The sequence below is a fragment of the Falco rusticolus genome, chromosome 9 (genome assembly GCF_015220075.1).
Source record: "Falco rusticolus isolate bFalRus1 chromosome 9, bFalRus1.pri, whole genome shotgun sequence".
NCBI classification, from domain to species: Eukaryota; Metazoa; Chordata; class Aves; order Falconiformes; family Falconidae; genus Falco; species Falco rusticolus.
This window is the reverse complement of record NC_051195.1, coordinates 26,767,023-26,790,795: the sequence shown is the minus strand read 5'-3', so window position 1 is coordinate 26,790,795 and position 23,773 is coordinate 26,767,023. Positions and strand designations below refer to the sequence as shown.

The 23,773-nt window shown below is 35.0% G+C and overlaps 1 protein-coding gene across 10 annotated transcripts in view; it reads left to right on the top strand.

Annotated features, from left to right (window-relative positions):
- Positions 1–23,773, top strand: part of EXOC6 (exocyst complex component 6) — a 96,232-nt gene that overhangs the window by 24,724 nt on the left and 47,735 nt on the right. For all 10 annotated transcript variants that reach the window (XM_037399021.1, XM_037399020.1, XM_037399023.1 and 7 more), the window contains exons 6-17: positions 6,458–6,662; positions 7,865–8,020; positions 8,648–8,716; positions 12,098–12,181; positions 12,275–12,321; positions 12,702–12,822; positions 14,747–14,818; positions 15,479–15,576; positions 16,692–16,797; positions 20,328–20,437; positions 21,485–21,596; positions 23,149–23,283. In XM_037399021.1, the coding sequence (XP_037254918.1) occupies positions 6,458–6,662; positions 7,865–8,020; positions 8,648–8,716; positions 12,098–12,181; positions 12,275–12,321; positions 12,702–12,822; positions 14,747–14,818; positions 15,479–15,576; positions 16,692–16,797; positions 20,328–20,437; positions 21,485–21,596; positions 23,149–23,283 (1,315 nt within the window). The remainder of the gene's footprint in view (positions 1–6,457; positions 6,663–7,864; positions 8,021–8,647; positions 8,717–12,097; positions 12,182–12,274; positions 12,322–12,701; positions 12,823–14,746; positions 14,819–15,478; positions 15,577–16,691; positions 16,798–20,327; positions 20,438–21,484; positions 21,597–23,148; positions 23,284–23,773) is intronic.

The window sequence follows — 23,773 nt, the reverse complement described above, 5'->3', positions numbered from 1 at the left end:
GAAGGCTCTGTAAGAGCCTTAAGAGTAACTTAATAGCTATGGCACTATTCTGTCCCCTTATTACAATCAAAACTTGCTAGACGTGAACCAGTGTGGTAGATCTTGTCAGCTTGACTACTATATGCTATTTCCTCTGAACAGGACACTGGTTTGACATCTGCTTAGAGCAGCTGGCAGCACATTGTAGTGTTTTTGAAGCAGCTCAGCAGACAGCTGTAAACAGTCCTATGCCCTTGCTACTGTGATCAGAGAACAGACTACAGGGTGTGCTGCCTGAATTGCACTGCTTCCTTCTGCAAGGTAGTCTGTAGTGTGTGCTACCTTTAGCGTGTTGAAAATACAGAAGCACTGAGATCAAGGCTTGCATTCTGTCATTCCCTTGCTGTCAGGCAAGACAAGCAGCATCCCAGTTTTACAATTGAAAGGGAAGTTACAGTTCCTAGTGTCATTAGGACATTAGGACAAATTCTCATCATGCAGAGATCACTTAGGTTAGATAAACTTACAGATGGCTTTTAGCATTTTGATTCCACGTTTGCTAGCAGTTTTGTAGAGTCCACTGATGGTTGATGTGCTTTCTGAGAAATCATCAGCATTCTTTAAATCTAAAACTAAGTTTCTATTATTTAAGAGATTCAGATCTGATAATTTTCCTGTGGACGAGTTGCCAGACAGGAAGTCTTAAAAGTCAAAGGACGATACACTGAATTGAGGGGTTTGGACATGTCATTGTCATACCATAAGAAGATCTAAGAGAGAGGGGACATGCCATAGCTTTGATGTATCATACCTTGAAATCACATGGAGTGCGGAAGGTTTAGACTCTGCTGCAGGCTACTGCTCCAGCTGAGATATCTCTTTCATTAGCTACGCTACAGTTACTACTTTGCTTGTGACTTACATTTCCCTATAATACAGCCCAGAGGTGGCTATCCTGTGAATTACTTGCAGGTAATTCAAATGGTAATTTCCTTGTGGCTTAGCAGGCCACAGAACCAGAGAGTATCCTGGCCTTTGTCACTATGTGATTGAGCAATAGCAAGTACATCCATAGCATCAGTGCAAAGACCTGATAGCTGATGTGTGCAGATACAAGGTGTTTCAAAATTGACCTTTCTGAGTTTTGCTGTGAAGCTTTCCCGGAAGAGTCATAGAGGCGCATTCACAATCTGTGTCTTAAAACAATGATGAAAGTTTATTTTAGGCAAAGATGGTTTTTGGCATATGCCTTTACTGAGCTTTGTAAATGCAGCAAAGCTTTCATTGGTCTTTTTTAAAAAAAAGACTGCTTTTATTTTTTTTAACTTTCTCTGCAGCCTCTTAGAATATATCTTCATTTTTCCATTTTCTTAGTCTTGCACTATGAATAAAACTAACATTTCTAATGTTCAAAGGCAAGGAAGACAGAAGTGTGGATATTCTGTTTTTGGGAGACAGTTGTTCTAGGATAAAGATTGGAATTCCATTTCCTTTTCTCCATGGCAGATGCCTTTTAAGATAATGCAGGATTTTGGGTCTGGAATACATACTGGTTTATGCAGATGGGATGGAGGTTTACTGAGGAGTCCGAAAAGCCATCTATTGATAGCAACTTACGGTCCCTACAAACATGTGCTAGATTTGAACTGATGACCTAGAGGTGAAAGTCTCTGTATCCTATTTATCTGTCTCTTGAGCCATGGATAACACAAGTTGACAAGAACTATAGTTGTGAGAGGAAGTAACTGTGGAATCTGCTCCAACCAGGCACAATTGGCTGGAAAGAGTTATGGAGGGTTTAAAGTCTTAGCTGAGGAAGCACAAGGGAGAGGTGTGGTTTTTCTACTGCTGTCCAAAATACCCAGTAGGGACTATGCATTTAGACTGAACAATCTCAATCTTTAATTTTAAGACAGAGATAAGGTCTCACACATTTTATACTGCTCTGTTACCATGGTCTGTGCATTTGGATTTTGATATGTGTCTCTGGAGAAGGTTCCCAGCTGCTTCAAGTGATTGTGGTCTAATTGGGAATTGTTAGAACTGGTGGTTTTGCAAGTCTTCTTCCACAATAAGTATTACAAAAAAACCCCAAACCCTCTATACAATGAAAATAATTAAATAAATCAATCTGCTAGGGTTGCTGTTGAACCTTCTCGCATCTACTGTGAGAAGAACTAAACAAAGAGTATGGTCTTTCAGAGTGCCCTGAAAGCCTTGGATTTGTTTTCTGACCTTACTATAAGCTTTCTTCTAACTGTGGGAAGGACAGAGTTGATTAGTTATTTGGGTTGCTAAGTCTTACTGAGAAGGTCATGCAGCCTTCCTGTGCATAAACCTTCCAAACATTCAAGTAAACCTTAAGACATAAAGAATGCAAATAGGAAGACTTAATAATTTATATAATTTGATTCTACCCATGTCTGTCTGGAAAGATAATGGAACAGAGAAAACTGTGATCTGATTTTGGTTTTCTGCATTGTTTTGGAGCCATGTCAAAATGAAGCACTGGATTTTACCAACTGCAAATCGATATCCCCATAGCCATCATGGATCTGGCAAAAAAACCCATCAAAATATGTACTTGATACTGAGCTGTCAGCTGCTTGCTTTCTCACCATTCTCATGACCCTGTTTGTTTGACAATTTCTGTTTTTAAAAAATCTCTGACCACATCATTATGAATGAAAAAGGTAATCCACAGATCTTGGATTTTTCACACAGCAACTTTTTAATCTGATTTTCAGAAATACTAAGCTTTTGATGCACTTTACAGAAGTTTCAGAGTTGGTAGTGCCCTGATCTCAGTTCATGGTCCTTTGGGGAAACTGATAAAATTGGTATGCTGGGGAAGTTTGAAAATTAAGCTTAGACTTGTTAAGGCAACTAGATTTTTAAAACAAACCAAGTAAATAATTTTTCTTGTGGTGGAAGGTCTTCAGTTGCAATTTCAATATATCATCTTCAAGATCTCTGTGAATGTGACTTTTCCACAATATTATTCCAATGAGCTTCCCTTAAATTTGTTTGGTAGAATACAAAAAGTTTTTCATATTTACTCAATGGAAATGCAGTAAGCAGGAATATACAGTATTTGCATTTGAGGGAAGCACAAAAGCTGGAGTACACTACTATTTTTTCTTCATAAATTAAGTTTGTTTCCTTAATTAAAATAAAGTAAGAATTTTAAGGTTATTGTCTGTCCTCGTGTTTTTTCAGCAGGAAGTTTTGGGACATGGCTATACATTTCTTTACTCAAAAGGCTTTTGTGAAAATACATTATGTTCAATAAAATTCACAGCCTTTGAGTTAATCTGGCTCCTGTCCTGTGTAGCTTCTGGATTGCTCCAGTTTAACTTGATGTGGCTTACTTAATAAGTTGTGGTATTTCTCTTAATGATACTCCACTGATAAAAATCCAGTCCTGCTTCTTGCTAGTTTTAGAAGCTTCCATTTTTATAGTTGGAGATGTTAGAAAACTGTAAGATCGATTTTACTGGTTCTGAGGACAAGATGGATCAGTCTTATCATATGACCTCTACTGGTGTTTCAAACTTGTGTCTTCAGTTGCTAAGCTTACATTACAAATTTTGCGCTGGGGAACATATTATTTTAAGATTAGCTCAGAAGAATAGACAGAGGACTGCTATATTTATATAAAAAAATAACATTGAAGATGCTTCTTTAACTTATTTGTAGTCAAATGGGTCATCCTCACCTTATATATTTGATAATATATGATTGGAACTAATAATATTGTTGTCAAAATTTTCAGCATAGAGTTAAATCTATGGAATGTTTTTAAAGCAAAACATACAACTACATCAATCCATGAAATGATAACGCAAAACTTTTTAGTTTAAATCCTGACCTGCAGGTGACCTTCAAATTAATAAGACTTCGGTGCTTTATCAGAACAGATGTTAAAAGGGCAAGGTCCCGAGCTCCATATATATATATAATTAGTGGGGGACTCTAGAGTGGATTTAAAATGGATTATGTTAATTTTGATCTCAGAGGCAGCAGTCAAAAACCTTCCAGATGAACTAACAGTGTTCTGATAAGCTGATCTGTATAATTTAAATAAAAACCTTTTATACGATTTTGATGCTATTATGGTTTTATTCCCCAGAAGTCTCACCATGTGGCACTCCTTGTCATTTACTATTTAAAAAACCAAAAACCACACACACAAACCTCCCAGACCCCTTCTTATCTGCAACATTCCCATTGCCCTATGTATATTTTATATAAACCAAGTATATATTAAACAAAAGCTCCTAATTTGCACTTGAAACCTCTTTATTTGCAGTCTCCTGAAAGCAGTTGTGTTCTGGAATAAAAGAGATTTTTCCCATCCTCCAACTGTGCTGAATTGTTAGCTTAGAAATATCTTGATTGAGAAAACTGAAAAGAATTTATTTCAGAATGGAACAAGAAGTTACGACTGTAGTATTAATAATTTTTTATTGCTCGTCTACAGAAGGGGAGCCAGCAGCTTGAATTGTATTTCAGTTTGAAAGTGTTTACTCACTATATCTGCAAAGTAATATCCAGAAACAAAAAAACTGGAAAGGACAGTTTTCCAGGTTTTCTTGAACATTTGAAGGGACTTTGCTTATATCCAGCTTTTCCCTTTCAAAATGGTTTGGTAGTTTTCCAGTACTGATTGTGTAGGACTTTCAAAAAGAAAAAGAAACTAAGATTCCAATACAAAAAGCTAAAAACAGGCTAAGGATATTATTCTGCATTTGTGGAAAGAAAGGATTGGAACTAACAGCAAGTTAACTCAGTCTGATCTCAGTTTTTCTACTTTTCCCATTCAAGACCAAGCTAGAAGGCATTGGTTCATCTTATTCTGTTCTAATAAGCCAAACTAAATGCATTTTTCCAAAAGCCTCCTGGGCTGAGTGGCTGGTAAGAATACTGCGTGAAGGAAACTTACTGTCACATCTACAACTAATTTCTGTCATATTCATGTTCAACCTGTTTCCTGCACCTCTCTTTAAAATGCTGTCAACATCATGGATTTGTTGATCATGGTGCTTCTGTTTATTGCCTTCTTAGTTTAGCTGTCTATCTCAGAATTGACTCACTTCTGTTTTGCTTCAACTTTTCAGTAAAGTAAAAATTTTCAGAAGCATTCTGCCTTAGGAGCCTGTGTGGCATTTCAAAATGAAATAGAGAAGGGAATTGACTTCAGGAGCCTGACAGCTCTGAATCACCTCCTCATGGTTTTTAACTCTCTACTGATTATAAGAGGGAGCATGGGAAATCAATTTCCCTCAGTTAAAATTTCATTCTTTAAATGTTTCCCTAAATCAGCTGCAAGCATCAAAATTTACTTGTATGCTTACAGGCCTGAAGTTGGTAAATGGTTTTAACAAGTCTTGGCCACAACCGCTGTAATCTATGAGAGAACTGAGAATGAAGACAGATAAATAACTGTAGTAGTAGATAGAGTTGATGTCTTGGTGTTTGGTAGCTTTCTGTTGTCAAAATTGTTTGAATCTGTCTGTGGGTTTTTTATATTTATTTTGCAGTCAAATCACTTTTTATGCTTAGTTTTAACGTAAGTATTTCTTTAAAATCATAGTCCCTTATGTAAAATTTCACAAGATAGCTATGATCATACTGTACAATATCTGCATAGTGTATGGACATGAGAGGAGGTATTTCTTTCTGTTTTGGTTTTTCTCTCTCTCAGGCTGTATCTTCCATATTTCTTGTACAAATGGTCTGTAGACTAACAGAACGTGGCATATTAGAGAAAATTACGCAGTCTTTGTTGTTTTGGGGTTTTTTAAAACCCTCTGACCTTAATGCTTATTCAAAGTAGTCGTTTTCTTGGTGGGATATACTGTATTTTGTCAGAAGAGTGAATAGATTCATGATTTACAGCAAAATATGACATACTGCTGGAAAAAATACTGCTTGAGATAAGTGTATATGTATCCTCCCCAGCTATGGATGGTGGAAAGAGGGTGGGTGCAGATGTGTGTATATGTTCACTTATACCTAAAGAAGGCAGATAGATTCAGGCACACTTTTCCAAGCTTTTTTTCATTGTTTGGTGCACATACTGCAATGTTGGGTGATGGGCAGTTTGTGTTTCAGAAAAAAGAACTCATAAAAAACCCTAATAAATTCAATCTAGAAGGGAAGATAATTGTTATTACTTTAGTGCCTCTATTTTGCAGGATGCTCCCTGTGGTGTTAGGACTCTGTTGATCAGAACAGCTAATACCATAGGAGTCTGTTTGAAATTTTGACTTGACTGAGTCACCATAACAATCCAGTATTTTTTGCCAAAATAAAGCATTATATGGATGATTTTTTATTTCTTAATTTTTCTAAGAACAGAGTAATTTTGCTAGATTTATATTGATTGCATGTATTATTGATACCCTATATTTGATGAAGTATTTTATTAAAAATTTATAAGAAGGTACATAATTTGATTTTAATCTCTTTGTAGATACTATTCTGCTTTAAAAACAATGGAACAGCTAGAACATCTGTATCTTCCTAGAGTTAGCCAGTACCGGTTCTGCCAGATAATGATAGAAAATCTTCCAAAGCTGCGTGAAGAAATAAAAGAAATATCCATGTCAGATCTCAAGGATTTCTTAGAGAGTATTCGAAAGCATTCTGACAGAATTGGGGAGACTGCCATGAAGCAGGTAAGCTGACCTAACAGGATGAGTTCGGTCCTGTTATCTACTGAAAATATCAGTGTTGATAGTCTCAGATTAGCCCAAAAGATTTGTCTAAGGATTACAGTCATCACATAGATCTCTGAGTGAAGGTGAAGAGTTGTGAAATGCTTGCTAATGTCTTGGCTAGTTTCTTCTCCTGGACGTGAAGTTGTCAGTTCTAGTGGTCCCTGGCTAACACAGGAAGCAGCAGTGTGACACCTCAGTAGCATCAAACTTTCTTTCCAAATCTGTATTGGCATCCTGGACAAGAAGTAGTTTCCTCCCTGGGAAAGGAAGGAGAAATGCTATATATCTCAAGTTGCAAAAAATTGTCAAATACTTTGAGTAGTCAACTAGACAAGTCTGTAACCGAGCAGCTACTACGCTAAAACAAAGAGCAGCCTGTCTGGCCAGCTGGCGAGGGTGAAAAAGACTAAAAGTGTTGAGATAACTGCCTAGTTCTTTCAAAAGTACTACTAATACAGAGGGCTGAGGTGAGAGCCAGGAGGAGACTGGGACAGCTGGAGCCCTTGCCTATTCCATCACAAAATAATTTGCTACTTCAAAGCAGTGGTGCTGGGCAAGCTTTAAAGCAGTTAATGCTTTTGAAATTTATTTGGAGAGCAAGTAAGGTTTTCATTTCACTTTTTGTTCAGCAGAGCTCAGGTTGGGTTGCCATTTTGTCATGTAAGGTTCTTGTAAAATGCACTGTTGATTATTATAAATTAAACTTAATTGCAAGATTATGCTGTGCTGCCTTGTTGTATTTCTTTCAGTAGTAAGGACAATATAGTGCATTTGGCTTTTGCAGCTGCCTGCTTACTAAGGCTTAACTGAAGACAGCAAATAAAGGGCTGGAAGCTCTGTGATAACTGTACATCATTGACATATTGGTTCTCTGTTTGCATTTTATGATCAGGAAAACTACAGATTACTTTAAAATTTTTTTTACCTTTAAAATTGTGTTCTGGGGATTAGGGGAAAATTATGCAGAAATTCACTATTGAACTCATTTATCATCCCAAATCGATTAAAGACAAAATCATTGGTTTAGGCTGAGGACACGTATCTTGGAGTTTTACTGATGTGTGTTCAGTAGCACCACCTGTTTTCCATGTCAAAGCATATACTTAGCCATGATGAAATTTGCATTACACCCCTCTTTATTGGTACTACTCTTAAAACAGGCACAGCAGCAGAAAACCTTTAGTACCGCTCTTCAGAAGCAGAATAATGTAAACTATGGTCGGAATATGCATTTAGGTAGAAGCAGAATTTTGGAATCCAAGAATGACATTACATTGAAGCGAACGTTTGAAGATGATGATGAACATGAAGAAGAGGTAACTTTATACTAAATCAGTACATCTTATTTAAAGTGAATTTTGCAGGTTTATTGAACAAAACTTGCAGTATACTGTCTGTAGATGGTCAACATTAGTCAGGAAGAACAAGAGAACACCAGTCCAGACAGCATTTTGGAGGGAAAAAGTGCTGCCAAAATATTAGTTGTATTAATGCTAGCTTTAGCATCATGTTTGGCAACATTCAGTTGTATAGGATTGTAATTATTCTGGAATTGAGTTGCAATTTACATTATACATTACCTGCCCACTGGAATATTCTGCTATTGCTAAAGCCAGCATTTCTGTGTTGAGGTCTTCAGCTTGTGTTAGTAGTATTTACGCTATCAAATAGTCAGTCTTTATAAACTGAATAAAACAGCGAGTATTTAGACATTTAATTCTGGTGCTCTGAAAACAGTGAAAGGAGTCTGGTCTTGTAACAAAATCTAGTACTGCAGTACAAAGGGAGGGGAGAGTTGAGTGATTAATTTACTCTTTTGTGATGTAACTCATCCATTTTTGGGTCCTTATTAAGTGGACAAGTTCTATTGGTAATGTGTCATGTTTTGCAGATGATGTGCTTTTTATGCTTCATAAACTTTTCTTTTTCCTTTCCTTCTTCAGGTTTTAACTGCCCAAGATCTTGTAGACTTTTCTCCAGTCTATAGGTGTTTGCACATCTACTCAGTTTTGGTATGTATTAAGGTGACCTCCACAAGATATTTTACTTTTGAAGTTGGATGTTAATTCTCATATTTTTCATACTCTTAATAGTTTCTAAGCAAGCAAGCCTGTTGCTTCTCGTAGTAACATTTCTGGATGAATCAGCTGAGATGGCATGTTTTATTTTATGTGTATAATAAAGAACACACAGCAAGACATTAACTACTTAAGTGTTTTAAGAATATATGTACCATATGTATATCTGCCTCAATAGTGGTATCAGCACTTTTGCAGTTTCCCCAGGTGTTTCGTGTTACCCAGATGTTTGGGGAGATCTGATCAATATTACAAAACAGGAATATTCAGTCTGAATCTTGTGGAAATCAGAATAGTAGAGCAAAGGAGCAAGCAAAAACTGGAGACTGGGACAGGCTGTGCTCAGGCAGATTAGATTGGATTCAGTGGTAGAGACACAATAACCCATTTTAGCTGCTGTAAAAGGGATACTAACAAGGGCGAAAACTTTTTTGGGAAAACTTGGTAACAAATTACTTCTTATTTTCTCACCTTTCCTATGTCTCATTTAATTTTGTAGTCAGATTACTTACAGAGTAAGTATCAGGAGCATATAGATCAAATACTTTTAAGTATTGCTAATCCTACAATCTCAGCTGGACCTGGCTTCAAGCATTCAGGCTGGGTTATCTTCTTTTTACAGAATCCTTGCAGTTGTGTAACATGGAAGCTTGTATTTTGAAATAATGTTTAAAGTGTTATTTCACTGTTACTTTAAAAAAAAAAAGGAATACAAACAAAAGGATCGCTAATGTCAGTGATTGTTCATCTCAATGAAGGAACAGGAGGGGCAGAAAGACAAGCTGCCAGAACTATTAAAAAAAAAAAAGTAGACCATTTATTTTTACAAAGGAAATAAGCATGAAATAACATATAAAAAAGAATGTGCAAAGTTAAATACATGAATTGACAACATCTGCTTTTTCTTCTGTTAGTATAATAAAAGAACAGGAAGTAAAATTGATAGATGACATTTAAAAGTAGTATGTGATTTTCACCTTGACAAGGATCCTGATGTTGAATCCTTGATCCAAGGATATGCTCTTTGGGTTTGCACAGAAAGTTTACCAGCCTCCAAATTTACTGGAGACAGAAAACAATTTGGAGTGCTCTCTGATATAAAAACACCAGTTGTTGATATCTTCAGAATAGGCCTTCTGTCCTTCCTACCAATATAACCTATTTAATAAGCCATGGTAGCATTATCAAGAATTGTGGATTAACCACTTCTTGGAGTCCTTCTTGTTTACTTCCTGGTGTAAACCATCTCTTTTGGAGTTTAGAGAACTTCATGATGACACCAAAGGAGTGGAGTTGATACCAGGTGGTTTATTCATTACATTTTTATATCAAAAACTTATCTCATAGCAAATGTCACCTTCATAGTGAATTGTCTCTCTTCTACAAAGTTGCAGAAAATACTCTATTTTTACAAAGGGCAGAAATTTTCTACTCTGCTGTTTCTTGTTGAAGAAGAAAGCAGGATTTTATATACCTCAGAATACTACATAGTTTGTGATTGCAACATGGTGATTGCGAGATACATAAATACCAAACATAGCTTGTGTTTATTGATTGGTAACCTTTCTTTAGACTAGAAACTTCTGGACAATATACATAAAGAGCTTTTTTTAGCCCATATATTATGTGAGAAGCTGTATATTTAAATTCTCGAGAAAACACCCTTGATCCATTTGGCATGTAGTGTTACCTTTTAACTAAACACTGTATAGCAGTACAAAATAAATGTAAATATGGTGTGAAACAATATTTGATACATGAACAATATTCCTAAAATTTAAAACCCAACGTGAACTCATTTATTATTTCTATTGATATAAACTCATAAATTTTTTTGAAGCTGGGTGAAAGAAATGCATTGCTTCAGTATATATTATCTTGCCTTTCCTTTGCTTATTCAGTGAGTGAATCATCAGGGCTGTTGCTGTGTTCTACTGATTGTTTTAGAACATCTGTTTAAAATAGTTGTTATGCCTGAATTGCTGATCTTGACCCATAGGATAGCACAGTCTATAATCATAAGATATTTTACATCTCCATTTTCGGTGTGGATTTGAGAAGAACAGCTACTTTTTTTTACTTGAGAAGCTTGTGTCAGGACTGAGTAGAGATTTGGCATTGGAGGTATAATTCATATATTCGTAGTGGCTTTGTGCATCTGAAAACTGCATATTTGGGCTGGAGGCGAATGGTTAGTATGTCTGATCAGTATGTGTAAGTACGAATTAAAGCACCCTGTGTAAAGTTTGCTGCAACAGAAATGTTCTGTTTCATGTTCGTTTCACGTGGATTTTTTTGCTTTTAAGCCAAGTATCTTTTTTACTTTCAGATTTTGTTAGGTTAGCAGTATTTCTAAACATGGTGAAATATTCATTATGAACTTAAAAGTTCTAGATTTAAACTTTCTTTGTTATATCTTATAGAGGTAAGTATTGCTGGCTTAGTAGTATACAATCTCTGTAATAATTTGATTTTAAGATTTTTTTGGAAACCCAAGTAATGGAATTCTAAATAGCACTGGCCTAATCATAGGTTCATAAAGTAAAAACAAACCTTAAAAATGCTGATCTGCTTTATTCTGCTTGCATACAAATTACATTGCGTTCAGTAGGTAGATGAGTCAGTGTAGCACTGATTTCAGATGGACAGATGGTTTCTACTGAATAGTCGTCTTAATGAGATGAGTAGGATGTCACTTGAATTCCTCACAATATAATCGTTAATCACAGGGGGTATTGTATTTTTTAGGACCATGATCGGAGAAAAATCCAAATCCATGCTCATTATATTTACCAATTCCAAAGAGAATAAGCAAATATGAAATAAATCTCATGTGGTTTTTTTCCCAGGCAAAGCTAATGCAGGCAGTGTTCAGATGTATCATATATTCACAGAAGCATTTTTGTAACTTAACTTTACAATGCAGTTAGTTTCTTGAATAACCTAGAGAAACATTTTAGGAGACAATGGGTTTTAGTTGTAGAGTAATAGGTAATATGTCTTGTCTATAAACATTAATATACTCTGAAAGCTGTAGTTTAAAAACATAAATATTGCTTAAAATGCATAGTATTGTTTGACAAAATGTGGGCATATGAGCGATTTTTTTTCATTTACAGTACATTCTGTAGGCGACTTTAAAAAAAAGATAATTTTAGCATATTTCCTGCATGCGAAACTTTGCTGGTGTCAGCTGGAGGTCTATGTGTGGCATAAATGCAAAATATGTGGCTTAGTTTAAGAGAATTCTGCACTTGAGTGCCTTTTTCGTACTCAGATAATGTTCTTGTTTTAACTAGTTTTGTCTTGTTTTAGGGTGATGGAGAAATATTTGAAAATTACTACAGAAAACAAAGAAGGAAACAAGCAAGATTAGTTTTGCAGCCACAGTCAAGCATGGTAACCAATACTTTTGGTTTTGCATTGGCTTGGGTTGCAGCTAATTCTTAGTGGTATTTCTATTCCTAAACTTGTTTTCTTTTTCACTGAAAGCATGAAACAGTAGAAGGCTATAGAAGATACTTCAGTCAAATTGTAGGGTAAGTTTTTTAAATGAAGATTTATTTCAGTTTTACTATATTGATTCTTATTCAATCTCAGTTCTTCCATTGTCAAAAAACTTTCTTCTGCAAGATGCAGTTTCTGCACAAATCATGTGGGTGGTTGTGGCTGGATCTAAGCAGGGAAGAGCATCCAGACCTACCAGTATGATGCCCTACAGGGACCCTTCAGCAGCCTGAGCTCCAGCTGGTGTGAAATAAACTTTTCACATTTTGACTTCACACTGGGCAAAGCAGAACACCAAACTGACCAAAGTGGCACTGCTCGAGTGGAGAAGGGTTTGACTATGCTTGTGCGTGAAAGGGTAAAATTTGCTCTAATATTAGAAACCAGTAATTTAAGCATTTTTTTGTTTTAGTTTCTTTGTAGTAGAAGACCACATTTTACATGTAACCCAAGGACTGGTAACTAGAACATACACTGATGAACTCTGGAATATGGCCCTTTCCAAGATCGTTGCTGTTCTTAGAACACATTCAGTAAGTGAGAAGTCTTTATCAGTATTGCAGTTTAAATCCTCTTACTTCAGAGCTGTGTATACTTAAAGCTGGGGTAGTAACAAAGTGAAAAATGACGTGCCTCTCATGTTTTCTTTCCCTTGTGATTAAAAATTGCTCAGATTTGGGAGGGAGCCTGCCAAGCTTTTGTTTTTCCCAACAGTATCAGGCCGTGATCCGCAGCCATGGGCTATTTGCATAATCCGCCACTGATTTACAACTCACTGGGTCTTCCAAACCTTCTCTTAGTCCAGCAGTTTAGAATATGCAGAGTTAATCTGCTGTTATTATTGCAATCCGTCCTCATTAGTCTCAACTGACCTCTTCATTAGATCAGATTGAATAGTTCAGCACTGAAAGCACCACCAGGAAATAGTTCCTAATTATCATTCCAAATGCAGTGTTTCCAAAATAAACTCTCACCAGCAAAACCCTTGGAGCTATCTCTTCAATGCTGTAGTAGTACTACATTTATGTTGAAATAAAAGTACTAGAAAAATTCTGTATCAGCTGAGTATTTCAGTACATTCAAAGCGTGTCTCCTAAAATTACATTTCTACCTTAGCTCCAATGGAATACTGTTGTTTACTCAGACTGACTGATGGTAAATTGCTTCAGAGTGTACTATTAGTATAATTTTTACTATTGGAAAAAACAGAAGAATTTTTATCTTTCCCTTTTTAATGTTTGCTAGAAGCAGTTCCTTTATGCAATGTTATTTTTATTTTTATTAAAATTGATCCTTAATTCAAGAAATATTTTAAATTTCGTATGTACTGATGAAAAACGGGGAAGAAGTTCAGGTTGCAATCACAGTTTTATCATAGGACTTTTACTGATCACTGGTACATGAGATGTTGTCATACTTTTAAAATCATTTGACAGGATTGGGATAAATTGAGATATATTAAGCATTTTTTTAAGCTAAATACTTTGGAAGTTAATTGTCGATGTGTATGGTTTTATACACCTATGTAAGACTATGGTAATTTAAGGACTAGCAGTAATGTAATCTCTGAAGAACTCTACAGTGTCTTGTCGTGTAGTTGATCACTATTTGATCACAAAATACGTAACTCCCATCAAAACCAATTCTGTCACAATCTCTTGCTAACATCATCCTAGTACAGACTAATGTTTTGGTAAGTGTATATTGTCTTATGAGGTATCATAAACCAAACCCTTACTTTAATAAAGTATGCTAAGGGCAAACATGAAAGAAAGGTGAAACTGGCATATATAGTCTCTAACCAATACTATATTCTCATGCTACTTTGAATTATTTTAATATCAATATTTTTTACTTTATCCAGTATAACAAACAGTGAGGCTGAGGTGAAGACCTTAGTTGTATGACTCCACATCTCTGAAAATAATATTTCAGTCATTTAGCAGAGTAAATAAAGTCTTGACTTTTTACCATTACATTTGTAATTTGAACTTCTTTAGAAAGTGTTTTATAGTCTTTTCCCCAAACAGCTGGGAAACTGTCTGATGTGTCACAGCTAGCACTAGTTAGATCCAGGCTTGGTGTTCATAAGAACATCCTGTGGAAATTTCTCTGGTGTTGATTTAGCTAAGCATTTTGATGCGTGGTTATGTTCCACTGAAATAAATGTAATTTGCTGATTTTGAATCTCAGTACGACATACTGATATTTATTGAAACTCATGTTTTAGTTTACTTTTTATGAGCATTTATATTACTGATAGTTTGTATAAATTCAACAAACACTTTTACATAGCTAGACTAAGCGAAGACAAGTGAGTTAGTTATTTTTTACTAAGGCACTCAGTCAGGTAAAAGGATAAGGCTGGAGAACAACCTTCTGTGCTTTAATACTCTTTGAAAACGTATGTCCCGTATTTTAAATCTTTGTAACAAACCCAGAATTTCTCACTTTCAGTCATATTGCAGTGATCCCGACCTTGTTCTGGAACTGAAGAATCTCATTGTAGTATTTGCTGATACTTTGCAGGTACATACTATATTAGTAATTTAACTGAAATTCCTAGAGACAGATTTTTCCTTTAGGTGAGTAAGTGCAATGCTTTGAGTTTTCCTGAATCGTATATACGAATCAAGAACAAAATCACACAATAATATTTTTTAAATATATTTATTTCTTGCCTTGGTTCTTCCTTTTCAGTATTATCAACTTAATGTATACATTCTGGGCTATCCAGCTAGTATCCAGTTATTCATATCTGTGCAAAATTAATGTTAGCTTTGTAATTTGTGTACATTTTTGTCTTTCATAAATGGTTTACTTCTGATCTTAAGCAAGAATAGCATTGCAGTCATTAACTTTAGCTGCAAGACTAAATGAACATCATTGGCAAGTATTCTTGCAATGTTTAATAGAGTGATAAAAAAGATTATTTATATGCATAAATAGCAAGTTAAAATGTTACAGAGAAATGGGACAAATTTCTGCTTGAAAACTGAAAGTATAGGATAAAGTATTTGGCAAGAATTTACTATGTAATCTTCTAATTGTAGTGGTGTGTTGAAAGTACTAGAATTTATTTTATAGAAGTAACAAGATGGAGTAAGTCTCATCTCAGAGTCATGAAGTGATGTGATAGGAATAGAGTGTATTCTTGAATTATGCACTCTTTTCATTTTTGTACCTTAGGGCTATGGTTTTCCAGTGAATCGACTGTTTGATCTTTTATTTGAGATAAGAGACCAATACAATGAAACACTTCTTAAAAAGTGGTCTGGATTGTTCAGGTGAGTATTTAAAAATAATGGTGCCTTTTGTATTTCATCTGTTGGTTTTGTCTAACTGTAAGGGGTTTTGTTAGATTGAAAGAACTGATTAACTCAGTATTGTGTATGAATTTGGGGTTGGATAGGAGTAAGATAATCATCACATGTAACTAATATTTAGGAGAAGATCCATCAAGTACTGCTTCGGTAGTTAATGGAGAGGAGAGTCTCCAAAGGGACATTATTGCAGAAACATGCAGGAGGCATGTCTTTTTTTCTTCATTAGGAACCTAACAACTGTAGGCTACTGCAATAGGGGCATTAGGATCCTAATTTGGATTGTCTTAGTGTTTACAGTTAGCTGATACGTGTATCTCCCTGACAGACTACTGACATTGCCAGTATGTTTTCATGTTTTTTTAATGCAGGTTGGTTTCCACCTATGCCTTGGAATCATTTGATGGAGTAAATTGCAAACCCAGGAGTACAGCAGCCTGGGACTGTGCTCCAAAGCTTGTTTGCAGATAGGGTGTGATGTCTAAATATGCAGGAATTGATTACCATAAATATGTTACATTGTATTAGAAAAACCCTTAAAATTAAATTGGCCACTTAAGGTTCTCAAGCTCTCTAGACTCCTAGCGTAGTCATTTGACTAGTAGAAAAGTCCAGAAGGTACTTAAATAACACTGTGGCCATAGACCTAGTTGAAGTTCTCTGGATCATCTCCATTGACTACATGTAACTGTCGTACCTAAGTGAGATGCTCTGAACATCTGCTTTAGTGTAGGCTACCATAATTACTGTGTATCTCGGTATGGTTTATCCTGGAGTAGACTAGCTGATCTAAAGTTCCTTTGCTCTATTATGCTTTGAGTCATACATATTAAAACACTTTCAGCTATTTTTTCCTCTGTGATTAGACATTAGTATAAAGAGTGAGCATATACGAGGTACTTTCAAATTAAAACAGTTTGGATCTCTGAAATTACAATGATTGCAGCTCATAACTTTTTAAAGCTGCACACCTAAGTGTGGTAGTAAAATTTATATTTATTTATGTGTTTTAGCACTCAAAAATACTGTAAATAAGTTATATATGTCCTAAATTTTTTTTCACTTTACTAATTCACCAGGGATATTTTTGAAGCAGACAACTACAGCCCTATTCCTGTAGCAAATGAAGAGGAATACAAAATAGTTATAAGCAAATTTCCTTTTCAAGATCCAGAACTTGATAAGGTAAGGAAAAGTTTTATGCTATTAAAATTTGCTGAAAACCAATTAAGGACACTTGGGACAGTAATGATTTTTGCAATTAAAAAGCAATTAAAATTTGAAAAGCTAGGTAGATTAAGAGGCTAAATCACCTCCTTTGTGTGTAATTGTCTAGTCATAAGTAAATATGAAAATTAAAGCTTTAGTCATTTGCTCTGGTGTCTAAGTGAATAATGAAACCCATTGTTTTGTAAACAAATTAATAATACAGTTTAATTGATACATCTTTATGTAATTATAATACAGTCTGTCTTTAATTAGTTAAATTTTGTTGCAACTCATTGGGTTTAGTAACTCATAGTATGTTATGTGCTGTATTATTGCAAAAATACATGTAAAACAGGGATCAGTTAGAGACAGCAGCTTTTGTATTTCACTTTTAAATTAATTATTTGTGTTTGAGCATGTGGGGCAAAATAAACGTGAAGGGACTGTAAATAATTCTGCTGTACTAGCGTTCCAATAGGATGTTCTTTCGTAGCCTCAGCCATTCTTTCACTACAAACTCCAATCACAGAATGATGATTAGTATGTTCTGCTATTCAAATGTGGTTTTGGTAATACTGATGAAGAAATAACAGGCTCATGATGCAGTCTGTAGAGGGGAACTAAATCTAAGAACCACATGACAGTGGCGGTAGCTTTTGTAGAGGGAAGCTGGTTTATACATGATTCATCACTACAGATCTCTGCAAAAGTAAAAAGATACCCTGATTCTGTGATTCAGCAGGGATTTACCAGGCAAATGTAACAGCTGCATGTCATTAATACAGTATTGCAGTGAAGATGAAAAATTAAAGGTAGGTTTTGTGCTGATTTTTGAATAAGACTCCAGATTGCTTTCTAGAGGCTTTCCTCCATTCAATTCATTTACTAGGCCATTATAATACTAAAAGAAGATAGAATGGAAATCCCTTACAGTGTTGGACACATACCACACCCCAGATACTGTTTAGCATGACATATTTTGCTAATAAATCGCAGAGATTTTTAACTTGCTCTAAATAATTTGATCTGCTAGCCTCTCTCACTCTATGTATGATGTATTAGCATGTGGGTGTGGACATTACTTGTGTAGGCATGTGTAGTTACACATATGTGCTTAATACAAAGCTTTGACTCTTATTTCACAGAAGGGAAATATATTCTCTGTACCCAACGATTTTCATTTCTATTTATGACAGACAGAGATATTTCTGGTTTGTAGTTAGCAGCTCTTTTTGTAGATACTTTATGGGCAGAATCTCACTGCTGCTTAGTTTTTGGGCTGGTGAGCTTGAGAATAAAGCTGGGAATCAGATTGGATTCTGTTCCCAACTCCATCATTGACCAGCTGCATAGTGCTGGTAAGTCACTTAACATCTCTGTGTCCCTGTTTATTCATCTGTAAAGCAGGGAAAACATTTTTTTTTGTGTATCTCTGAAAAGAGCTTTGAAACCTGTATGTAAAGCAGGACATGATTAGAAATAAGGCAGTCTGAGACTTTTTTCCTGTTTCCTAGCAATTTTTGAAGCAGTTTAGTTGACTTCAAGCAATTTTAGCAAAGAGGCAGAAGCCTCAAAGATAATTGGCTTCCTAAAAGTTTTGTCAACTAGACAGTGGAATAGAGGAGAAAGAATCACTAAGTGACCTTGTTGAAAGAAAGGCTGCGGTGTTATTTTATGTGTTATTAGATAGCAGGGAATCCACATGGAGGGGAAACTTTATAAATGCTCCAACGTCACTTCTGTTGGCTGCTGTTTATAAACCCATCCATTTCACCTCTCTGTTGTTGCCTCAGGCTGTAAGACACTGGGAGATCCTATTGGGTGGCTTAATTTAAGCTACATTTTCACGTTTGTGGTTTTTTTTTTTTAAAAAAGTGTAAGTTCAGTCTAGTTGCTGAAGGAGCCTGCGTAGTTGATAGAGAGGAATAGACACCCTAGAGGGCTAATTTCATTTGATGCATCTCTAATGCCTTTTACAGATTAAGGGGAATTTCACCTCTGAAAATGTCTGTTTCTCTCCATTTAGTGTAAAAAGAAACAAATGTGTCTCATTTTTAACTGTAGGTTAGGATGAATCACCCTCACATCTTACAGTTAAGTTTATCATAGGAGTTGCTTGCAGCACATTAGGCAGAATTATGACCAGAACCTACTAGATATTTAACACAGCAAATCCAGTCTCACCAAACAAAAGTGACTCTTTTGTTTAGATTGAATGTGCCAAATGGTTTGATTATGTCATCTAATTTTACTCCCTTTCTGTGTTCAGAATTTAAACAGTTGGTTGTAGCTTTGTTGTTTTGTTGGGGTTTTTTCTTGCTGCCTACTCTAATAGTCAGACAGAAAGTGGCGTGTCCTTCTGTATTGGCCAGACACTGTAGAGGATAAAGAATCACTTGTCTTAGATCAATGAGTATATAAAGGTTGAAACTCAAGCCCTGCTGACAGCATGTTGTGATGATCTGAAATAGTTGTATGCAATAACACTTGTTTTATCTGTAGAAATTAATTGCTTAAATCAGATATAAAGATACTTGAAGTAAATCTTACTGTTTAAAAAAAGTTTGGTATCATTGTTAGTCAGGCACTTACAGGACATGGTTGTCACACCACCTAATAAAGAGGTATGATTAGGAGAATGTCAAGGTGATCTGTTTTGTCTGGGGTTTTAATATGCAAATGTTGAGCTGCTGTTGCTTAATGCTTTTTCTTTTTTAGAGGGAAATTGAATTCTCCAAGGAAGATACCAGTTGTTAATCATTTTTCTTATGCATTAGTCATAAAGTAAATAGAAAATTGTTTTGCAGATGTAAAAAATTATGTATTCAATGCAGAAATACCTATTTGGTATGTTTGGATTTAATTTACTTCTTTTTATCCTCCTAAATACAATATCAGCTGTAAAATTGAAGTAAGCAGCATGGTTTTATTCTTACAGACTACTAGTATTTCCCACATGTTAATTCAAATTATTGAAAAGTATTCAGACTGCTTTGGTTTGGTGAATCATCAAGAGAAAGTAAATACATTACAGTAAATATAGATGCCTAAACATTCTGAAGATGCTTTGAAAATCCCAGATACACTGAACTTCTCAAACCTTTTCTTTTTCTTTTGCACTGCTTTCTTTGGCAGAAAAAGTTTGCATTTTTGAACCTGTCATCCCACTTACATCTATCTTGTTCGTTCAGATTAAAAGCAGTTTGAGACCTGTTTTTTAATGTGTGTTTGTAAATTGCTTTCTACAGACACATCCTAAATTACATGAAGTCTCCAAACTTTACTGTAATTTAAATAAGTGATAAAGTTCTGTTTTGCTTATAAGCTATGTAAACAGATGTAGAAGTCAGTTCAGTGCATACCACTGTTTGTATTTGATGAAAACCAGAACGGCTTAAGATAGTTTAAAATATCGATATTGTTAAGTGGCTTTCTAATTCTTGCATTTAATACCAAGCTCTCCTTAGAACCAGATTCAAGTGTAAGATTATCTTTTATTTTCACAGCAATCCTTTCCAAAGAAGCTTCCAATGTCTCAGTCAGTGCCTCAGATTTATATCCAGGTTAAGGAATTTATTTATGCAAGCCTTAAGTTTTCAGAGTCACTTCACCGCAGGTAAGCTTAAATTCTCAGGAATGTGACTATAAGGTAACCTATAACATCCAGGTGACCTGAAAATATATAGTAAAATGAAAATACATTTTCTTGTGCACTTGCTAGCGGTGTTTGTTTCATAATTTACATATAATTTAAATATAGTATTCTTTATATTTGTGATTCTCAATTCTATAACATATATTTTGTTTCTCTGTGTGTGTATATATATTGTATACTATATGTGTAGGTCTGTAGGGTTTGAACGCTGCTTGGCATGGTAAGCAGTCTTAAAACACTGCTGGGTTTTTTTTTTTAAACAGTACTGCCTGGATTGAATAATCTAGATATTTATTTAACAAAGCACATAACATTTGAAAAACGTACTTTCATACTCACCATTTCAGAAGTAATTGTGTAGCATCCCTGATTACTTTGAGTGGTCTTTCCCTCCTCAGAGCTTTGAGTTTCCTTAGCAATGATTTCACCAGCAACAAAACGTGCTGTCTCCATGCTCATTCCCTCTTCCACCCCACCTTTTTCTGATGGAAAACATCATAATTCTCACATTCCCTTTTCTCTTGTAGCCTTCAAAAGCTTAGTTTTAATTACACAAAAGAACATTTGTAGATCTGAAATCGGGAAGGTATTTGTGGACAGTCACCCACTTCTGCACTGTTAAAGATGTAAATGACTCGTTTTCACACATTCTTAATTGATACTGTTTATAATTTACACGTACTAATGAGCGCATGGTGACCTCCTTAGTAACTCATTAAAACCCACAAATTACTCTTTCCAAACTGCTGTGTCAATAAGCATGCCCAAAATCTAAAAATAACAGATTTTGCTTCAGCTTTGAAAACCAGTTAATGGATAATTTAGTAGGTGAAAGAAGTGTTCTGTGTGTTAGATCACAGAAGACTTGGAGCAACGAGAAAATAAATTCACTTAGGGAATTCTTAACGTTAGAAGTTACCTTTAAGGGAAAAAAATGACAATACTTTGACAGTAATACTTAATATTTCTATGTACAGCATAGTTACAAAAATAAACTTTTTTTGTCAGCTCAACAGAAATAGATGATATGCTCAGAAAATCTACAAATTTGCTGCTTACAAGAACTCTGAGTAGCTGTTTACAGAACCTGATTAAAAAACCTCATATAGGTTTAACAGAGGTAAGTTTTAAAACATGCTCAGAACTGTAATTTTAAAGACAATGAAAACTAAAACTATTCTTGTAAATGTAGGTATACTGTGGTATTAAGATTTGTGTAAGAAAAACAAGTAGTGTTTGCTTTAAAGTGGAAAATTTAAAGAGGTGAAAGATGAAGTATAAAAAAGCATCAATGTCTGTTACGTAAATAATAACAATACAATATTGGGTCTAGTTGGAAGTGTATTTACACAGAGAGATGACAATGGAAGAGTTCTCTCTCCTGTATGATAAACAGAGGTATGCAAGAAATACGCCAAAGACTCTTACTTCTTTGGTTGCATACTGAGCATAGTTCATGTGTTCTGTTCCTGTCCAGCAATTAGTAGCACACTGTTGAGTTTCTTTTCCTTCCTATAAAAAAAAGGGGAGGGGGTGGTGGAAATCTCTCTCATGTGTGTATAAACCTACTGGACTCAGAAATTTCAAATCTCAAGTTCACTCTAACACATGAATTTTTTTCTATAGTAATTGCAATTAAAATATTTTGGTAGGTTTCTGCATGTTGTTTCTTCATCGGGACTCTCGGTTTAACTTGTTTGTTGGACAGAATAAGGCGTTGTTTGTTGGAGAGAGTAAGGCAGGCTCTGAACATTCACTGGCGGTACCTGCAATGCCAGGAGGCAGCAGGTACCTACTGAAACATGCTGAGGAGAACTTAGACTGTTGCCGTTAGAGCAGTGTTATGTCATACTGGATGTTGGTTTTAAACTGCATGAACCTCTTGCATAGATGAGACAATTTTTCTGAGATGTAGTTTTCTATGTTCTTGAAATTGGTACAGGAATATTTTCAAAGATAGGAAAATAAATTCACTGGTATTTTTTGCGGTGTTTTATTATGAAGTCAATATGTTTTATGAGAAAAATGTTAAAAAGAAAAAAACTTTATTTTACCAAGCATTACGTTGTGTTCACTAAAACAGACAGTATGCAATGAGAATTAAGATATAATATACTGATATTTCAATTAATGTGCATTATGTACATTGTCTAATTTGTGAACTGGATGCAAATGCAGGTCCTGCTTATAAAAACATTTGTGTCATGTATAAGCAGGTTGTTACCATTATAGGGGAGGGAAGGAGTTGACAAACTTATATTTGAAATTCCCTAACTTCAGAATGCATCCTTCTGCAGACAATATTGTGAAATCCTTTTTTGTAATAGCAGTATTTTTTAAAATTATTTTAATGATAAAATTAGTGATTTACTTTTGGCAATGTATATTCCTCTTCCCTTTTTTAATTCTAAAATATAATTTGGATTTATTTCACCAAGTACATGTCTGCAGACTAAATTTTTAAAATGTTATCATTTGTATGTAAACTATAATATTACTCTGTAGTGGTATCTGAAAGCAGACATGAAAATTAACAGGTAATACGCGGTAACCTGAAATACTGTAATTAATTTCTAGTAGTGTTGTTGCTGAAAGAGGTAATCATTTACAAAATCAAGTAACGGTGGGGGATACAAAAAGGATTTTTTACAATAATTTTTTGCCTCTTGCAGCTTGTTCAAATCATTATAAACACAACACACTTGGAACAAGCCTGTAAATACCTTGAGGATTTTATATCTAACATTACAAATATTTCACAAGTGACTGTTCACACAGCAAGACTTTATGGACTTTCTACATTTAAGGTATGGTATATGTCATGCTTTATATGACTATGTCTAAAAAGTTACATTAAAATCACTGTAAATGAAGCATTTTAAAACAAAAGGGGTGAAGGCAAAGCTGCACGCTTTCTCATTTTTTACTCAAACAATTCTGAACTGTTAAGAATTCAGTTGTAACACTGAGCAGATAAACACTGTTCTTTGTTATCAGTATGATCTGAAATATGTCAGTACATCAGAAGCATCAATATTCTTTCAGATGCATCTTTTATTAAGTTATGAAATTACAAGCTAAGCTTAAGTGCACCAGAAGCTTTCAATAGGTTAAGCTCCAGTTTGTGTAACATCTCCCCTTTCTGAATGGAATCAAGCAAAACAGCTAGTTTAATCTAAAATGTTTGTATTATTTATTTGATTCTCTACAATAGAAATATTTTGTGGTATATTTTCAAATTGTGTAATTTAGTAATCTAAAAGCAGTATTAACCACAATTCCGTTATCTTTTTAGAA